This window comes from Pempheris klunzingeri, chromosome 5 (assembly GCF_042242105.1).
Source record: "Pempheris klunzingeri isolate RE-2024b chromosome 5, fPemKlu1.hap1, whole genome shotgun sequence".
NCBI classification, from domain to species: domain Eukaryota; kingdom Metazoa; phylum Chordata; class Actinopteri; order Acropomatiformes; family Pempheridae; genus Pempheris; species Pempheris klunzingeri.
Genome location: NC_092016.1, coordinates 6,137,214 through 6,153,340, shown reverse-complemented (window position 1 = coordinate 6,153,340; position 16,127 = coordinate 6,137,214). Strand labels below are relative to the sequence as shown.

The window sequence follows — 16,127 nt, the reverse complement described above, 5'->3', positions numbered from 1 at the left end:
CTGAAGCAGAGCGGAGAGGCAGTGGGAGGGACCTGGAAGTTGTACTCGTAGCAAAGTCAACCTTAAACGTGCAGCTTTCATTTGAGGTAAACTATTGAATGCATTTTCTCATGTATTCTGTCCCCAATGACTTACACTGAAATGGCTTTAGGAAGGGATCTCCTCAGGGCCAGTACGAACAGGAGGACTGCAGCTGCCTTTGTTAAAGTTTCCTACATTTGCAGTTCAGGTGACCTGACTGTTAATGTAGGAAATGTCTGGTCCTGCGAGGGTCCCCTTCACTGTCAGCCAGCAGCAGCAGATGCCTGAGCGCCGCTGGGACAGACGCTGCAGAATTAAACGTCACCGTGTCCGAGATGATTCGTCAGGGAGTCGCTCTGACAGACCACCTGACTGCTGACTGTCAGAAATATTAAAAACTAAACACAGAAAACTGAACACAAAAGCTAAATGTAAGACAGGACACACACATCTGTCTGCTGGAGTCCTGCAGGAGGAATGACGCCGAGTTTTACCTCCGAGACTCTAGTTGGTTAAAAATAAACCTGAAATCTGTACTTCATTAATAAATTAACAGCATTAACTTGCTGATGGAGGAAAAAACCTGAGCACAGAGTCAGAAGAAAATAAAGTCCGACAGAAAACAGAGTTGATTTAATATCCAGTTTGTAATGATTATAGCACTATAGACTGTATGTATGTATTTATCTTATTTACAGTCTGTGCTGTAGATCAGAGAGGGAGCTTATTAAAAAATGTGTTGATACCTCATGTTTCATTATTTGTCATCTATTAGTGATTATTTATTTATTCTTCAGGTTCACTGCAGGGAAAACGTGTCAGAATTAAAGTTTAAATTAGATTTGACTAACCTGAGATACACCACAGGACCAAAAGTATCTGCCAAACTTTACAGCCGTATTTGTCCTTCAGAGGACATTGATATATGGGTTCCCTCAGCAAAGTGAGTTTAAATGTGAACATCAAAATTAAAATAGAACATGTAACATGAAAACTCTTTTGGCAAATCATTTCCAGTGTGAACTGAAAACTGGACTTTAAATGCGAATTCTGTCTTGATTCATTAATTCATTTTAATGAGCCAAAGTAAATCTAATTAGAATTAAATTAAAATGTCCTGTTTCCTGATTACAGGGCCCCGACCAAAGACTGTCAGGCAGACCTGGAAGATGCTTTTTGTTCAACCAGAAGCAGCAGTTCTATCACTGACAAAAACTTGTCATTTTTACAAGGTCTCCTGCTGTCCCGATTGGTTCGTTTCTTGGTGTTATTGTGCAATGTTGGTGTTTTAAAGAGTTAAAACACAACACAACATTAGTGTAACACAAACAAAATATGGGATGGAGGCAGCAGCAGTCTGGTGTGTTTGGAGAATGCTGCACAAAGGATGTTTCTAGCTCAACAAAAAGAATCTTATATGTCTACCTCTGTAGGGATCCTTTCTGTAATGTTGTCAGGGACAATGATTAACAATCTAAGCCTGTACCTTCAATTCTGGATGTGCTTTGATCGGACACAGTTGCCCTGAAGCCTGTTTGCAGCTCGTTCTCGGCTGCTGGCTGAGGCGATCTACTGCTCCGGTTCCAAAAGAACCCAAAATGTGTGAAAATGGGGCCCAGGTTTAAAATACCAAAGTTATTCTTTAATGATTAAATACTGACGACTGCTGCAAGTTTTTAGTTTCCGTCTTTCTGAGCTTCTCAATTCAGAAAACTAGAGAGCTTCAAGATGATCATTTTTTAATCTTCTTCATGAGATAACACCCTGTACTAAGTTCAGTCATTCAGGACTCAGGAAAAAAGTACAAAATAAAAACTGATGCTTTAACTGGAAGACAACCTTTAAAATCTGAGAGTTTCTTGATTCAGACAACAAGATCGTGACAATTAATCATGAGATAAAGATAAAGATAAAAAAAGGAAAATGTCACAGTACCATTTACAACAGACAGATAATTCATCTTTATGTATTGGGCAGGGTGGGGTGGGGTTAATTTAATATTTTTTATTTTATTGATGTGTTTAACCTTTATTTAACCTGGAAGGTCTCTGGGGATTTAAATGTGTTTTCTCCAGAGTAAGAACGGGAGTAGGATAATGTTTCATAAAACAAATGAGAGGGAACAGTCAGTGAGGGGATATGAGAAATAAAAATCACTATAATGATAATGGATAAAATACTTGACAAAACTGAGTAGATAATCCATAAAGAAAATAATAGCTTACTTTATGAAACATCATACTGGTGGTAAAGTCACGTTTTGATAATTATTGAAGTATTCGTTTAGTTGAGTGTGTTGAGCTGCAGTTTCTCTAATGCCCACTAGATGCTGCTGTGCTCAAACTGCATTGAAGTGAATGGGAAAAACATCCAATTTCTCTCTACAAATATAAAGTTACAGCAGTTTTTATACACAGTTTTAAACACTTTTGGCTCTCGGGAGATCGGAGACCTTTTTCGTGTTCACCTGAGGGGAAGCTTTCACAATGAAAGCTCCAGTGAGGAGATAAGTTCTACGAGCGTATTTGTTTTCATTCACATTGTGGTCGGGACCTGTTGCACCTTCATTTCACTTTGTCCATGTCGATGGCTGTGATTGGCTCCTCCTCCTGAACGACCACGCCCCCTGCCGACTGACAACAGGTGTGCTGATGATCCTTCCAGTCCTGCCGTGACAAAACAAACCGATCTGTGGTGCTGTTCAAAGATCTTTGTTCACAGATTGTTTATATCATACATTTCTTTTTACTCATAACTGAGGTCCAGATTTATCAAGCACCTATGACGACAAAATCAGTCCAAACTGGCCAAAAACTCTGAGAGGGATGCGGTTTTTGTTCCTGTTCCTACCTCGGCTGATATTTAGGAGAGCTCCAAAGGTATCCTGACCTGTTAGGAGTCACCAGGAGATTCAAGACTTATATACAAGTTATTGTTGTGACTGTGATGTGATCACAACCTTATGCTTTTTGAAAAAAAAAAAAAAAGCTTTGGAACAGAAGATTCTGTCAGTGCCAAAAATATCAGCAGTCTTGAATCATATTTAAATTTTTCTTACACGCCTAATATGCACAACAAGGTTGTGAATGTGTATTACTGCACAGCATGTATAAATGCATTGACAAAAGGCAAGATAACAAGATAACAGGCTACTATGTCCATTTCTATTCAATACATTTTTACAACAATGTTTACTTTATTTTCTTTAATGTTTACTAATTTGACAATTGTTTAGGATTGTTTTAGCAGTGATGGGGCAGACTGCAACCAGCTGAATACTCCTTGCCTCACACCTCCCTTCGGAGAAGCTACGGTGGCCGATGAGGATTCTTGCTCCCATACTTTTTCTTGTGCTAAATAATAAGTATGATTCCCCCCACTAGTTACAGCACAAAATGGTATTTCTCCTCCAGGTGAATTCACACCACCGAATTCAAACTGCTGCTTCAACACAAACATGCTTAAGGCCCTTGTTTGTCCATTCTGGGCTACTGTAGAAACACTGAGGCTCAACATGGTGGACTCATGGAAGAGGACTCACTCCATATGTAGATATAAAGGGCTCATTCTTAGCGAATGTAAACACAACGATTCTTTCAGGTGATTATATACATCTGAAAACATAGTTATGAACCTTTAAAGTTGATTATGTAAATGATGTATTGGTGAATATTGAGATTTAAGCTATTCAATAATTTTGGCATCATATTTTTGCACATATATTTTGGTAACTACTTCCCTGTCTGTTGTTTGCCTATTCACATAAAAGCTGATGGTATTTTGTGAATTCCCATTCTTGCCCTCATCTTATTCTCTTAAGTGTCAGGAACACACTCTACACACACATTACAAACCACAGCACAGACTGTGCACAGACCTGGTTCCAAACCACTAACCGCTGTAAATATACTGAAAAATAACTGGCGCAGCTCATGCCATGTGTTTCTAACTCCATTTTTTGGATGTGGATTTTCTATGAATAAGAGATTAATTCATTCTTGAGGCTTTCGTAGTGAACAAAACAAAAACAACAACAACAAAAAATTGTTGCATTAACAGAAAAAACATAATTCAGAGGATGGTTCAGGTGGGTCTTACCTTTCTCTGACAGAAAGTGGAGCAGTAGTTGACTTTGTGACAGCCTGTGCACTCACTCATCGCCACCCGGCCACAGTTCACACACATCTGCTGCAGAGCCCGAACAGGAGAACACGTATGAACACAGAAGAACAGAACACGCAACAGGAAATACTATTAAATATGTCAGAGTATTGTTGTAGTTTCTTCAGGTTGCCATTGACTGCAACTTTACATCCTATTTTCGCCTCAATATGCCCTCTCTAAATTTTCTCTGAATTAACTCAAACACAGTATCCCTGTCCTACTGTACCTGTGGAGTTTAAAAGACATGGTTGTTTACCAACTGGCACTATCCAGTTGTGTCCAGTGGGAAATGTAGGATACAATGATTTTGCAGTTTGGCACATACATACTAGGGGCCAAAGGTCATGGTTTGCTAAACATGGTTTTGACCTTTTAAAGACTTGTTAGTGTGTGTGTGTGTGTGTGTGTGTGTGTGTGTGCGCGCGCGCCATACATTGATGATAATTTCTGTGATTTCAGGGTTCCTCTTGGTCTCCGAGTCTTCCGGCTGCTGAAACGAGATCTGGTTCTGAAACGTCTGACTGAGACTACACTGAAAAAACACACACACACACACACACACACACACACACACACACACACACACACACACACACACACACACACACACACACACACACACACACACACACACACACACACACACACACACACAGAGTAATACGGTCATTGCTTGTTGTCATTTGTATTTATCATAATAATAATAATAATTAAAAAACTTAATTTTATTTCTGCTTAATGCTGATAATACTGATCTGTACGTCAGTGTGTGTGTGTGTGTGTGTGTGTGTGTGTGTGTGTGTTTTCTCACCTCCTTCCTGCCTGCTTGACCTTTGACCCCTGTAGTTTCTCCTGAGTTCTTGGCCTGCTCGATCAGAGCCTTCAGCTGCTGGACGTTGCTCAGCAGCGTGTTGGCGACCTCCTCCAGGTACAACCAGGTGTTCTTTTGCCCCTCACTCACCACCGGCCCCACCCCCCCCACAGGCCCCACCTCCAGCCCGCTCATCAGCCCCGCCGACGGAGATGCCGCAGCCACCGTCATCTTGGCCTGAACCGGCTGAGGAGCCACGGCCAGCGCCGGCAAAGCGGTCAGCACTGAGGACGAAAACAGAAGCAGAGGGTTCATTCTGTTCTTTTCATGACAGCTGCTGCGACTGGACACCTGCTGTGACAGTTTCTGAGGTTTACATCAGTCCTCCAGATATCTAACGTAGAAGTGAAATATGTAGAAACAAACACAGTGGGTGGTCTGAGCAGATCCAGGTCACTGTGCCTGTGCGTCCTCCATACATTCACTCCTGACCTACATACGTGATATAATGTCTGTTTTTATTCCTGTGGCGGTGGAGACGCCGACAGCTCGGAGCTCCACTGAGACCAGACGGGTCCAAAAATAACCGCACATCCATCTCAGCGTCTGATTTAACCTGGGGAAACAGCACGTCCTCACAGGTAAATGGAGGTACGTTACTCTCATCACCATTCACAGAATATTTACTTTGACTCTGACCTACTAATCTGCTGGAAAAAATTCCCAGCAAATTTCTAGACATAAGCCGCTGCGTGTCTGTTAAGTCTTAGAAAGTATTACGTTATCTGGTAGGTTTATTATCAAAAGAGAACGTTTTCAGTTGGTTGGTTTGTTTCTGGCAGATTTTCGCACTAAAATCTCTCTGAACATTGAACATCTTTCTGTTCTGCCACTATAATGTAGATGAGGTAAGAGAGGATAAAAATGTCGATGTGCTCATCTGAGCAGCTTTCAGTTATCACTGTGCACTTAACAAGCAGCAGCGAGTGCTTTACAGACTTTGACTCAGATTTTATGTACCGTAAATATCAACCTACATGTTACGAACACAAAACAAAGCAGCAGCACAATTTTGAAAACCAAGATCGGGTCTTTAACAGTGTTACTCAAAAACAACTCTTGTTTACAGATCGTCTTTGGTTTATCTGTCTGCCGTTATAAAAAACCCATATTTACCTCTTTCTATTCTCGACAATGCTTGTGTCTTTACATTCAAGTAGAACATATTTATCGCCAAGAAGGAGTTGTCATTACATATTATTATTATTATTATTATTATTATTCCTTTCCAGACATTTGTATCCTCCTGTTACTTTAGGAATTCTGCTGCTGCTGAGAAACTGGGAAATTACAGCCTGGTCGCACCTCTTATTGCCACAAAGTGGATACTTTTCAAACTTAAAGCCCTCTTTAAATTCACGACGCAATATCACATGATGACATACTCTGGAGCTCATGACGCCACTTCTGCACACACTGATCTTCTAACCTCTGCTTAACTGCTGGCTGTCACTGGGGACAGACTGCCTCTCAGGATACATCCAGACTAGAAACCTCACTGGTGGAGTTTGTGCGACTTTTCCGCCCTGTATTTTTCAGCCAGGGCTGAAAAAGAGTACTTAAAAAGAGTAGGTAACCTTGTTTTTCTACATTTCCTGGTAAAAATCATCTAAAAATAATTCAAAAAATGATATTATCAGGTCTCTATCGGGGAAACTAAATTGATTTGAGTAGAATTAGCGCATTAATGAAAGAGATATTACTTATTTATACATTTATTCATTCATACCACCCTTAATATGTTTTGAAATCAAACAGCTATGGTTGGTGGAGTGTTGTTAAGAAAGATCCTGAAAGTATAAGAAAGTGTCTACTGTGGTTGTGAAGTGCAGGTAATCTGATAATAACTAAGTCTTACTTGGTGAATTTGTCAGTTTCTCTTTATATCAAATTGTATGAATTTAAGAGACTCTTACTGTCCTGTGTTACTGCTGCTTATTTGTTTGTTCGTCTGTCCGATCATTCTAACCAGGAGATATTATCTCTTTATATTATGGTCACTTAACAGCAGCAAAGACTTTACTGCCACCTAATGTCCCCCTGCTGAAAATGTAAAGAAAATGAGGTCCAACAGCTTCATCGTTTATTTCAATTGCGGTTTCTTCTCTTCATCCAAGCTCCACTTTTACACCTCACCTCAAACCTGTTCTGTTTCATCGCTCACACACACACACACACACACACACACGCACGCACGCACGCACGCACGCACACACGCACACACACACACACACACACGGTGTTTCATTAACCTCAGGGTGAAGGACAGAGACAGTGCTGACAGCTGGAGTGGATCACTGCTGTGTGTGTGTGTGTGTGTGTGTGTGTGTGTGTGTGTGTGTGTGTGTGTGTGTGTGTGTGTGTGTGTGTGTGTGTGTTGCCCAGGAGTCAGATAAAAAACATCAGCAGCCATCCAACCAATCAGAGCAGCCCCAGCGAGGGTTTAAGGTCCAATCAGTAGCTGTTTCTAACATTTAAATTATAGATATTTTGTCTATTTTCAGTTCTGGATGAAATATCAACAGATTGTGTGTGTTGTCAGCTGATCAGAACAGAAACTATCAGCCTCAGAAAACATTAATAACAATGAACACTGATAATAATATGGTTCGGTGTTGTCCCAGCATTAACAGGACTGTCAGTCACAGCAGGAGTGAGGAGGTGTGGGAGGTCTCTGATTGGTCCTTTAAAGAGGACGTTAGGACAGTGCTCACACACACAGAGCTGGCCTCTCCTGAGAGCTCATTACAGCAGCACAACAGCCAATCACAAAGCAGCTGTGGAGCTTCCCTGGTGGTGATAGGATGATGGATAGGCTGCAGGTCAGTGGCGATGCAGGGGATTGTGTGAAAACCCCTCTACAGATCATTAAGGCGAAGGACACATTGACAATGGACAGGAGGACTGATTACAGTGACCAACAACCACTTCAGTGTACATGTGGGTATGTCACTATTGTTTTAAGATAGACATGAATCAAGTTAAGGCTGAATGTAAACCTATCCTTTAAGATGCATTTACCATCCAATCCCAGCGCTCCGATTTGAGTCTGACCAGGATCTTTGTAGCATCTTTTTCCTCTCTGTCTCTGCCATCACCCTCCAAATAAATAAATAAAAAATAAACAATAATAATAATAATAATAATAATAATAAAAAGAATATTAGCTGCTGTATCAATACCTGATTTTTAAACTCTCAAACATCAATATTCGTACTGCCCTCAAAGATCCGGTATCAGGCTCTACCTCACACAGGTGAACCTGACCTGGCAGTTCAGTGTTAAACTGCATGCGTGCATAGCTACAGTGAGTTCAGCCGATCAGCATACTTAGGGACAGATAAAGATGACTCATAACTTTCATACTGATCAGTTTAGATCACTGGGTTGCTGCTGCGTCACCACGTCTCAGCAAAGGAAGCTGCTGATTCAAGTGTCGAGGAGCTCCAACATCAGAGAAAGGAGGTTCACAATTCACGAAAAATTACTTATCTCGCAGTTATGACTTACCATCTCACAATGATGAGATTAGATCTTGTAATTTCCAGATCAGGATCTCAGAATTTGAAGAAAACTACCATGTACTTGAGAGAAAGTATATGTGAGAGCTGGACCTCCTTATTTTAAGTCATAGTGATGAGACTGTGATTTTTTTCACCAAATTCAGATTTTTCAGGCTCATTTTGGTTGCTGTAATAATAATTTTGGCCACAAGAGAGCGTCTTGCACTCTTGACATATTGGAAGAGGCTGAGCATTAAACCAGCAACCCTGTGACGATTAGCCAACAGCTCTACCTACAGCACTAAACACCATTTATCGAGCACTGCCTGTCCTAATTACAACTGTGTGTCACAACAATAAACACAAAGGGATGAAAGCTTTTTTCTTTTCTTTCTGAAAATTAATGTTTTTTTTCTACAGATGCAAACAAAAAAAAATCATTGAACTTAGAGAGATTAGTGTGGCAAAATGGTTTTAGGAGAGAAAACTATTTAGATCAGAGTTATGTCAGTGCATAACGACGTAACGAAGAAAAAAAACCTGATCTGCTTCACATTCACTCCTGGAAACAACTTCAGTCTGCGCCACAGATGACGGACAGTATGAATGACAACAGTGATGTACGGTACCTGCTGTGCTGGCGAACACCTCGCTCTGCGCTGAGCCTTCTGAGATGATGGCGGCAGTGGCGGCGGCGGTGGCGTCGCCTGTTGGAGCGCGGTCAAAGGTCAACGTGCCAGAGGTGGTGAACTGTCCTGAGGGCGACACCGTGACTGTTGATGGAGGACAGACGTGTCAGCCATGTTAGACTCCAGGCCTTTCAATAACTTTCAGTGACTCAGTGTCTCATTCAGAGGACCACCAACTACTGGTCAGGCAATATGGTCATCAGCATGTCTTTGATTTTAAGAAATCAATACTGAATTTAATTCAGAGTTGCTTTACAAGTTGATTTGACTGGAAATCTAGCGTCCTTTTCAAGGGGTCAAAGGTCAAGAATGAAAACTAATCTGATAAATGGAGGATATTTTTCCTCTGTAACTCTTAAATGTTTTAAAACAAGTTGTTGTGATATGAATCTATTAATTAAGCTGATTTTAAGGATAACTCTGGTTATTTCAAACCTGGGCCCTATTTTTTTTTTTTACACATTTTTTTACACATTTTGGGTTCGAAAGGTAGATTTTTAAGTTTTGGAACTGGTCCAGTATATTGCCTCTGTCTGCAGCTACAAACTTGCTGTGAACAAGCAGCAACAACTGCGCCAGTGAAAGTAGGTCCACTAAAAGTGCTTGTTTTTGCCTGGTTTTCATTCTAAACATTAAGGAAAGGATCCCTACAGAGACAGACCTGTAAGATCCTTCTTTTATTTGACCAAAAACAGCCGTGATATCGCTCTCTTCAAAGCCACCAGACTCTGTTGACAAAAACAGTAATTTTACTGCACAGAACACAGGCGTTGATGGTTTGTCCATGTTATTGTGTGACTTGTGCATTTTAAAAGGTTATTTCTGATCCAACACAATATTTGTGTAACAAATAAACTGACTAATTGAGGCAGCAGCTCCTGTGTTCTGCGATGCAAAATTACCGTCTCATTTACTTCGACTGGCGTGGTTGCCATAGAGGATTACATTACAGTGATTGTAGCCGGCTGAGGTGAACTTCTGGACCAATTCCTAAACTTCTTGTACCTACCAGTAACGGCAAATCTTGTTAAAATAGGGCCCATGTTTAAAAAATACCAGTTATCCTGTAAAGCATAAACCTGCTGAGCCACAAACTAGCTTTTCCTTCTTCTGCTGTGTGACACGGAGGACCTGCCACTCCTCCGGCCACACAGCAGAAGAACAGATAGATAGATAGATAGATAGATAGATAGATAGATAGATAGATAGATAGATAGATAGATAGATAGATAGATAGATAGATAGATAGATGGGACTGACGTACATGTGGTGCCCGGGGTCAGTGTGATGTTTTTGGTGACAGGAAGTTCCTTTTTGGGGGGGGTGACTGGAGGCTCGGTGTCCTTCTTCCGTCTCTTGTACGGGACGAAGAGGCGGACCGGACCCGTCTGAACCGAGCAGAGAGGAGACGCAGAGAGAAACTAAACAAAAACATTTCAAATCTGAGACAATGACATTTTTTCACATTTAACAAAAGAAGCCAACATTGTCAAATGTTAAATGTTGTCTAAACACAAGCAGCCACACAAGAACTCCGACTAAAACTAGTGAAATTACCATTTGATTCAAGAACTATCTGATTAGAGCTGCATCCATAGCAGCTGCCTACTATACAGAAATAACAGACTGTAGAATGGCGCAATTGACCGGTCTAGTACTACTAAGTCTTTTGAGAGGTTATTATTGGCGTTGATGTAAAGGAAAGATAATGTATCCAAAGACAGACAACAGGTTAAAACCAGGTGGAGATAACGAGGTCAGAATTACATTAAAAAAACTAGATTATATTTACCATACTGATGTTTTCTGATACCACAGATTCTGGATCCTTTGGGCACTGAAGAGAGAAAAAGCGAGAACTAAAACAGAGACAAACACAACCTGAACTGATCAGATCAAGTCAACACAAACTGCCCGAGTTCATAAAGACAATCCAAACAGACCCAGGAACCAGATCATCTTAATGATCTACTGGATCACCAGATGCACCTCTAGTCTTTAGGTGAATTCAGAAACCCCAGTTACAAGAAAGAAAAACACCCACTGGGGTTAAAGCACGAAAGGATTTGTGAGCCTGAAGTGCTGCCCAGGAGGGGCATTATTGTTATTATTGTATTGAATTAAGTAACATATGAATGTAAAACTGCTCTATGCCTGAAATCAGACACGGTCCCATAGAACTTTAATCTGGAATCCCAATCTGGAAACAGTGAGCAGATAATGTTTGGATCTTTTCCTGGAAAATCCTTCAGATATGATCAACACTTTCACTGATAACTAGCTAATTTAACTGACTGATAACTTCCTGAAGCTTCCTGATCTACGCTGTTCCCTGGTTACACAAGTTCTCAGGAGGAGGACACGTCCTGCTGACTCACCCCTGACAGGTCATCACAGCAGGCTGCACAGGTGCAAGAGGCAGCATGGGGGTTCAGGATGCGCTCCTACAAACACACACACACACACAAATTGGAAACTCAGAAGCTCAGAATCAGCTGACCTGCATGCATAGTAGTACTGCAGTAGTTCAGTGTAGTAATACAGAAGTATTAGCATAGGAGCACCTGTATGAGGCAGAGCAGAGGCCTGCCAGCGTATCGGATACTCCTCTTCCAGTCTTTGCTGCTCGCTCTTCCTGCCAGCCCTTCAAACTCGGTGGGAGTGAACCACTGCTGGTTGTGTCTGACGCAGCGACCTTTGCCCCCTGAACACAACACACGACAACAGTCAGCGTGGGAAATAACAGGATAAATAACAGCGCTCTGCTGCTGGTGTGATTTTACACTCAGAGAACACGTATTATCAGGGTATTTGGACGTATTGAATTGCTTTTAAGAGCTTTCTAAAACCGCCAAATGGAAAAAAAATACCATTACTCTGAAAAAAAGAGTATATATTGTTATTGAGTTTTATTACATTTAGGGAACTGAAATATTCAGTGCACATTAGCCAACATAACTGCCTTCTCATTAACGAAAATCAAACTGTATGGAGGTAGACCCAGTCAGGAGTACAGTGTAGAGACAACCTGACAACACAGTCACTACAACTGTTTGAACCATGATCACAAAAGTGTGTACAATATGACAATCTCAGGTGCAAAGAACAATTAAAGTCTGCCTGAGTAATAACTGGTGAGGAAATTATCCTAAATTATTAGTGCAGGGCGGTATGACCACAAAAAGTAGCTTCAAGCGTTTTAACAATGTATATGTTTTTTTTGCATGACTGTGCATTAATTAGGTTTATAGTATCTTATTTTACTGTCAGGATTACATAGAACATTAACATATCTTAATAACATAAACCGTCCACACCAACAGCAGGGACACCTCTTATCTTATCTTACTAATTAATTACATTGCCTGAGTACTTTTACTTTTGATGCTATAAAAAGTACATATTACTGATAAAACCTCTGTACTTTTGCTTCAGTAGCATTTTGAATTACTTGTAATTAATGATTTCTTAACTGAGCTTTTCTACTTAAGTAAAAGGATCTGACAACATCTTTAAGTACTGTATTTGTTTTCTTCTCTTACAGTTTATGTTTAAGAAGTTTTGGGGAAATGCCTGATCTACTGATGATCTCATGTCGATCACCTGATCCCAGACGGTTTTTGTAGAGGACTCCGCTGGTGTTCCTGCAGCGGACAGGCAGCTCATTGTTGTAGACTGAGGGATCCCAGTTGTACTTGGAGCAGGAGTCTTTGTCCTGGGGTGGGGTCAGCGGGGTGGGTGGAGTCTGAGGGCCTGAGGGACGCACAGAAGGATGAAACAAAGACAGTGTGAGACAGTGATGGACCCTACCGTCCTTCATGTTCAGGTTTTTATATTTGCTTTGATCAAAATGGACACCTCAGAAACAGCAGGACCTTCTCAGTACCATCACACACATACACACACACACACACGTACCTGATGTGATGGTGGCAGCAGACTTGAGGCCAGTAGCCTCCACAATGCTGCCGTCAGTGTGAACCACAATCAAAGTGGCCTTCTGGGCACTGAGACCTTCACCCAGCTGGAGGGTCGTCCTCCCACTCTGTGAAACACACACACAGGCGTGTTTCCATCACTTCAGAAGATGTTACATTGACTTACATCCATTTCCTGGAGACTTACCCTAACCCTGATCATTAACTGCCCAAGCTTAACCCTTACCTTACCTAACTTTATACATAAATATAAAATATTCAGATGAAGTTCATTTAACCAGCAGGTGGCAGTGTGCACTATTCCAATTACAGCTTCAAACAAAGAATCCATTATCAGCAGTGTTGGGAGCGCTTATTGATTCAGAAAGCCTCATTTCACCACTATTTCTGACTGAACTACACAACTTAGTACAGGAGGATGTTGGTCTTCCTCGCTATTTGACATTAAGAATAACTATACCATTAGTTGTAATAAGACAGACCCACACAACAGGAATGATGCCACCTGCTATGATGTTTTGTTTGGGATTTCAACTAATCAGTTCATTTGATAAGCACTCTTGAAGCATCATGTAAGTTCTCGGATATCTTGACATCTGTATGTTGTTGGTGCTTGCATCACTTATGTGGAGGTGTGGTGGTTATTTTTCAGCTGGACAGAAATCTAGCAGACTGGTAAGTACTGGTCCTGCTCAGGTTCTGTTTCCTCTCACTCACAGTTTCTCACTCTAATGGCGTCTTTAAAAAACATCTGCTTCTAGAAAACAGAAGCTCAGTTTCAGTTTTTACTGACGCTAATTTGTACTTGTTCACTTTCCAGGCTCAAAGTGTAACCAAGAGATGAGAAACATAACAACAAATAGTTAAGCTGCACTTTGACCCAATTATTGATCTTTGAAGTTGATTTGGCTGGACAGCACAGACTGTATATATACAGAGCAACACTGGGCATGTGCAGTTGCGTGAACATCAGCGTGTGTTGATCTACCAGCATGTGTTCAGGCAGACTTCCTGACGTGGCAACCGTCGTGGTAAAAACGTTGTCCTCTGCAGCTTGAACGTCTGCCACCGTCACAGCCGTCACCTCTGATCAACAACAAGAGATTCAAATAGACTGTTATCATATACATCTCTGGATCCACTCGTATATATGAGGATAAAATCACAATATCACAGCCAAACTGAAGTGATTTGATGAAAGCATGTAAGGCTGCACGGTGTTTTCTATTAACCACATATGCCATAATGTGTTTAAGAAAGGAAAATCACTAGTTCAACTTTTCAGCTGCTGTCCCTGACAGTAAACACAACACAGTAATACAATGCACGCCTCTCATTTTCAGCTGTATTCTCAATATTTCATTATCTCTGCAGGAGTGGGAGAACTCCAATACAAAATTTAACGTTATTTATTTTGTTTTCAAATAAATGAATGATAACCTTACACCATTACTATTAAAATAAACTAGTATCTAATAAAATATTATATTCCATAGATGTCTGGCAACCACTCATTCAGCCTGTCCACTGGTGCCACAGCCAGGCCAGTTTAGGAAGCCCTGACACACAATTCACCCTCACCAAACATCATTCAATATCTTACATTTTAATCCTGAAGAACGGGGGAAATGCATAACCATCACCTTTTACTTAATCAACGAGTCAGCACTTTTCTAGTACTCGCTCTTCAGTTCGGCATATTTGATTTAAGTAAAATATAGACATCACACGCGGCTAATATTATCCAGTCCATTTTAACACTGTTGTGAACTGAGGGCTAACATTAACGTTAGCAGGGTAATCCAACTCTTAAAGTTAGGATTTTATTGATGCTCAGTGAGGTTCGTCATTGCCGAATTTGGAGGCACCTGCTAATTTAGTTAACTAAAAACGTGAGCTATGATGCATATCAGCCATATGCTATCCAAGGGCTAAAGATCTTTAAATTAAACAATAACTGGACGGAGTTTGGCAACGTACGTCCTGTTGCTGTGAACTAAAAATCCACCAAGTCTAACGTCATGATGGTTTATGGTAGTGCAATTTCATGTACGAATCGTTTCTGATTCAGTTTAACCACAAAGAAGTAGAGAAAGTGCATCTCCAGGCATGTGTGCTCTCCCCGTAGAGACACGGAGTAAAGCTAACGAACATTTTCATCACATTTCGTGTTTTAGCGCCACCCCGCTCAGTAGCGGCCCTCAGCTAGCTTAAGCCCGCCTTGCCTGCGAATGCCGCCTCGGCCTCGTCTGGGTTCGGCAGGGATTCGGCTCCCATGTCGATATTGCCCGGTTCGGCCATTACGGCCATCGTGGTGACTTCGGCCTCCGACTCGGTATCCGAGCCGTTCACCGGCGGTATGCTGATGGGCGGTTCATCCAGCCCGAGCGCCTTCGTGGCCGAGTCCGCCTCGTCCATTCTTCCGCCGAACGACAAGAGCCGAGTGTCACCGAGCAACCGCGGGGCAGAGCGGGATCCGAGCACTGCCGAGCCCGGTCCGAACCGGAGAGAAACGGAACCAGCTGGCGATTGTCGGTAAAACAGACAATAATTTTTGTGAAATTAACGGAAACGTGGAGGAAGTCAGGAGGGCAAATCCGGAGAGAGGTCGGCTGCTCGGCTGTTTTGTTTCTCACGAAGTCTCAAGAAAGAGATGCACCGGAGACTACCGGAAGAACACGAGTTTAGCCGAAGGGAAACAGCAGCCACACACACACACACACACACACACACACACACACACACACACACACACACACACAGATGACTGACAAAAACAAGAATAAGAATATCTACATGTACAGACAGTTTATTACATATAGAATTTAACATCAACTAACCCATATTTCCATTCTTTAAATTCATTTTCTGTTCAGTATCAATTATATGTTTAATTTGAATACACATATTCTGCACAGGTTTAGACTTTTTGATTCATTTA

The 16,127-nt window shown here is 41.4% G+C and overlaps 1 protein-coding gene across 3 annotated transcripts; it reads right to left on the bottom strand.

Annotated features, from left to right (window-relative positions):
• Positions 1-1,585: 1,585 nt before the first annotated feature.
• Positions 1,586-15,676, bottom strand: deaf1 (DEAF1 transcription factor). Of its 3 annotated transcripts, none has more exons than XM_070830717.1 (13): positions 15,412-15,676; positions 14,175-14,272; positions 13,167-13,293; positions 12,852-13,001; positions 11,813-11,952; positions 11,627-11,692; positions 11,041-11,085; positions 10,513-10,669; positions 9,189-9,332; positions 4,997-5,280; positions 4,619-4,717; positions 4,120-4,209; positions 1,586-2,687 (listed from the first exon to the last, which is right to left on the bottom strand). In XM_070830717.1, exons 1-13 carry the CDS (start codon positions 15,602-15,604, stop codon positions 2,586-2,588), a joined length of 1,695 nt encoding a protein of 564 aa, XP_070686818.1. In that variant the 5' UTR covers positions 15,605-15,676; the 3' UTR covers positions 1,586-2,585. The 3 variants fall into 3 exon arrangements, 2 of the variants coding, with proteins under 2 accessions (XP_070686818.1, XP_070686819.1); XM_070830718.1 differs by having other exon boundaries at positions 10,513-10,636; XR_011584311.1 differs by having other exon boundaries at positions 2,667-2,687; positions 4,619-4,712.
• Positions 15,677-16,127: the final 451 nt, after the last annotated feature.

What these genes read in the sequence shown, in the direction of transcription:
- deaf1 (XM_070830717.1), bottom strand. Translation starts at nt 15,604, where the DNA reads ATGGACGAGGCGGACTCGGCCACGAAGGCGCTCGGGCTGGATGAACCG. An exon ending in GCTGTGATGACCTGTCAGGG is followed by an intron (nt 11,086 to 11,626) that starts GTGAGTCAGCAG and finishes TTCTCTCTTCAG; the next exon opens with TGCCCAAAGGATCCAGAATC. An exon ending in GTCAAGCAGGCAGGAAGGAG is followed by an intron (nt 4,718 to 4,996) that starts GTGAGAAAACAC and finishes GTGTTTTTTCAG; the next exon opens with TGTAGTCTCAGTCAGACGTT.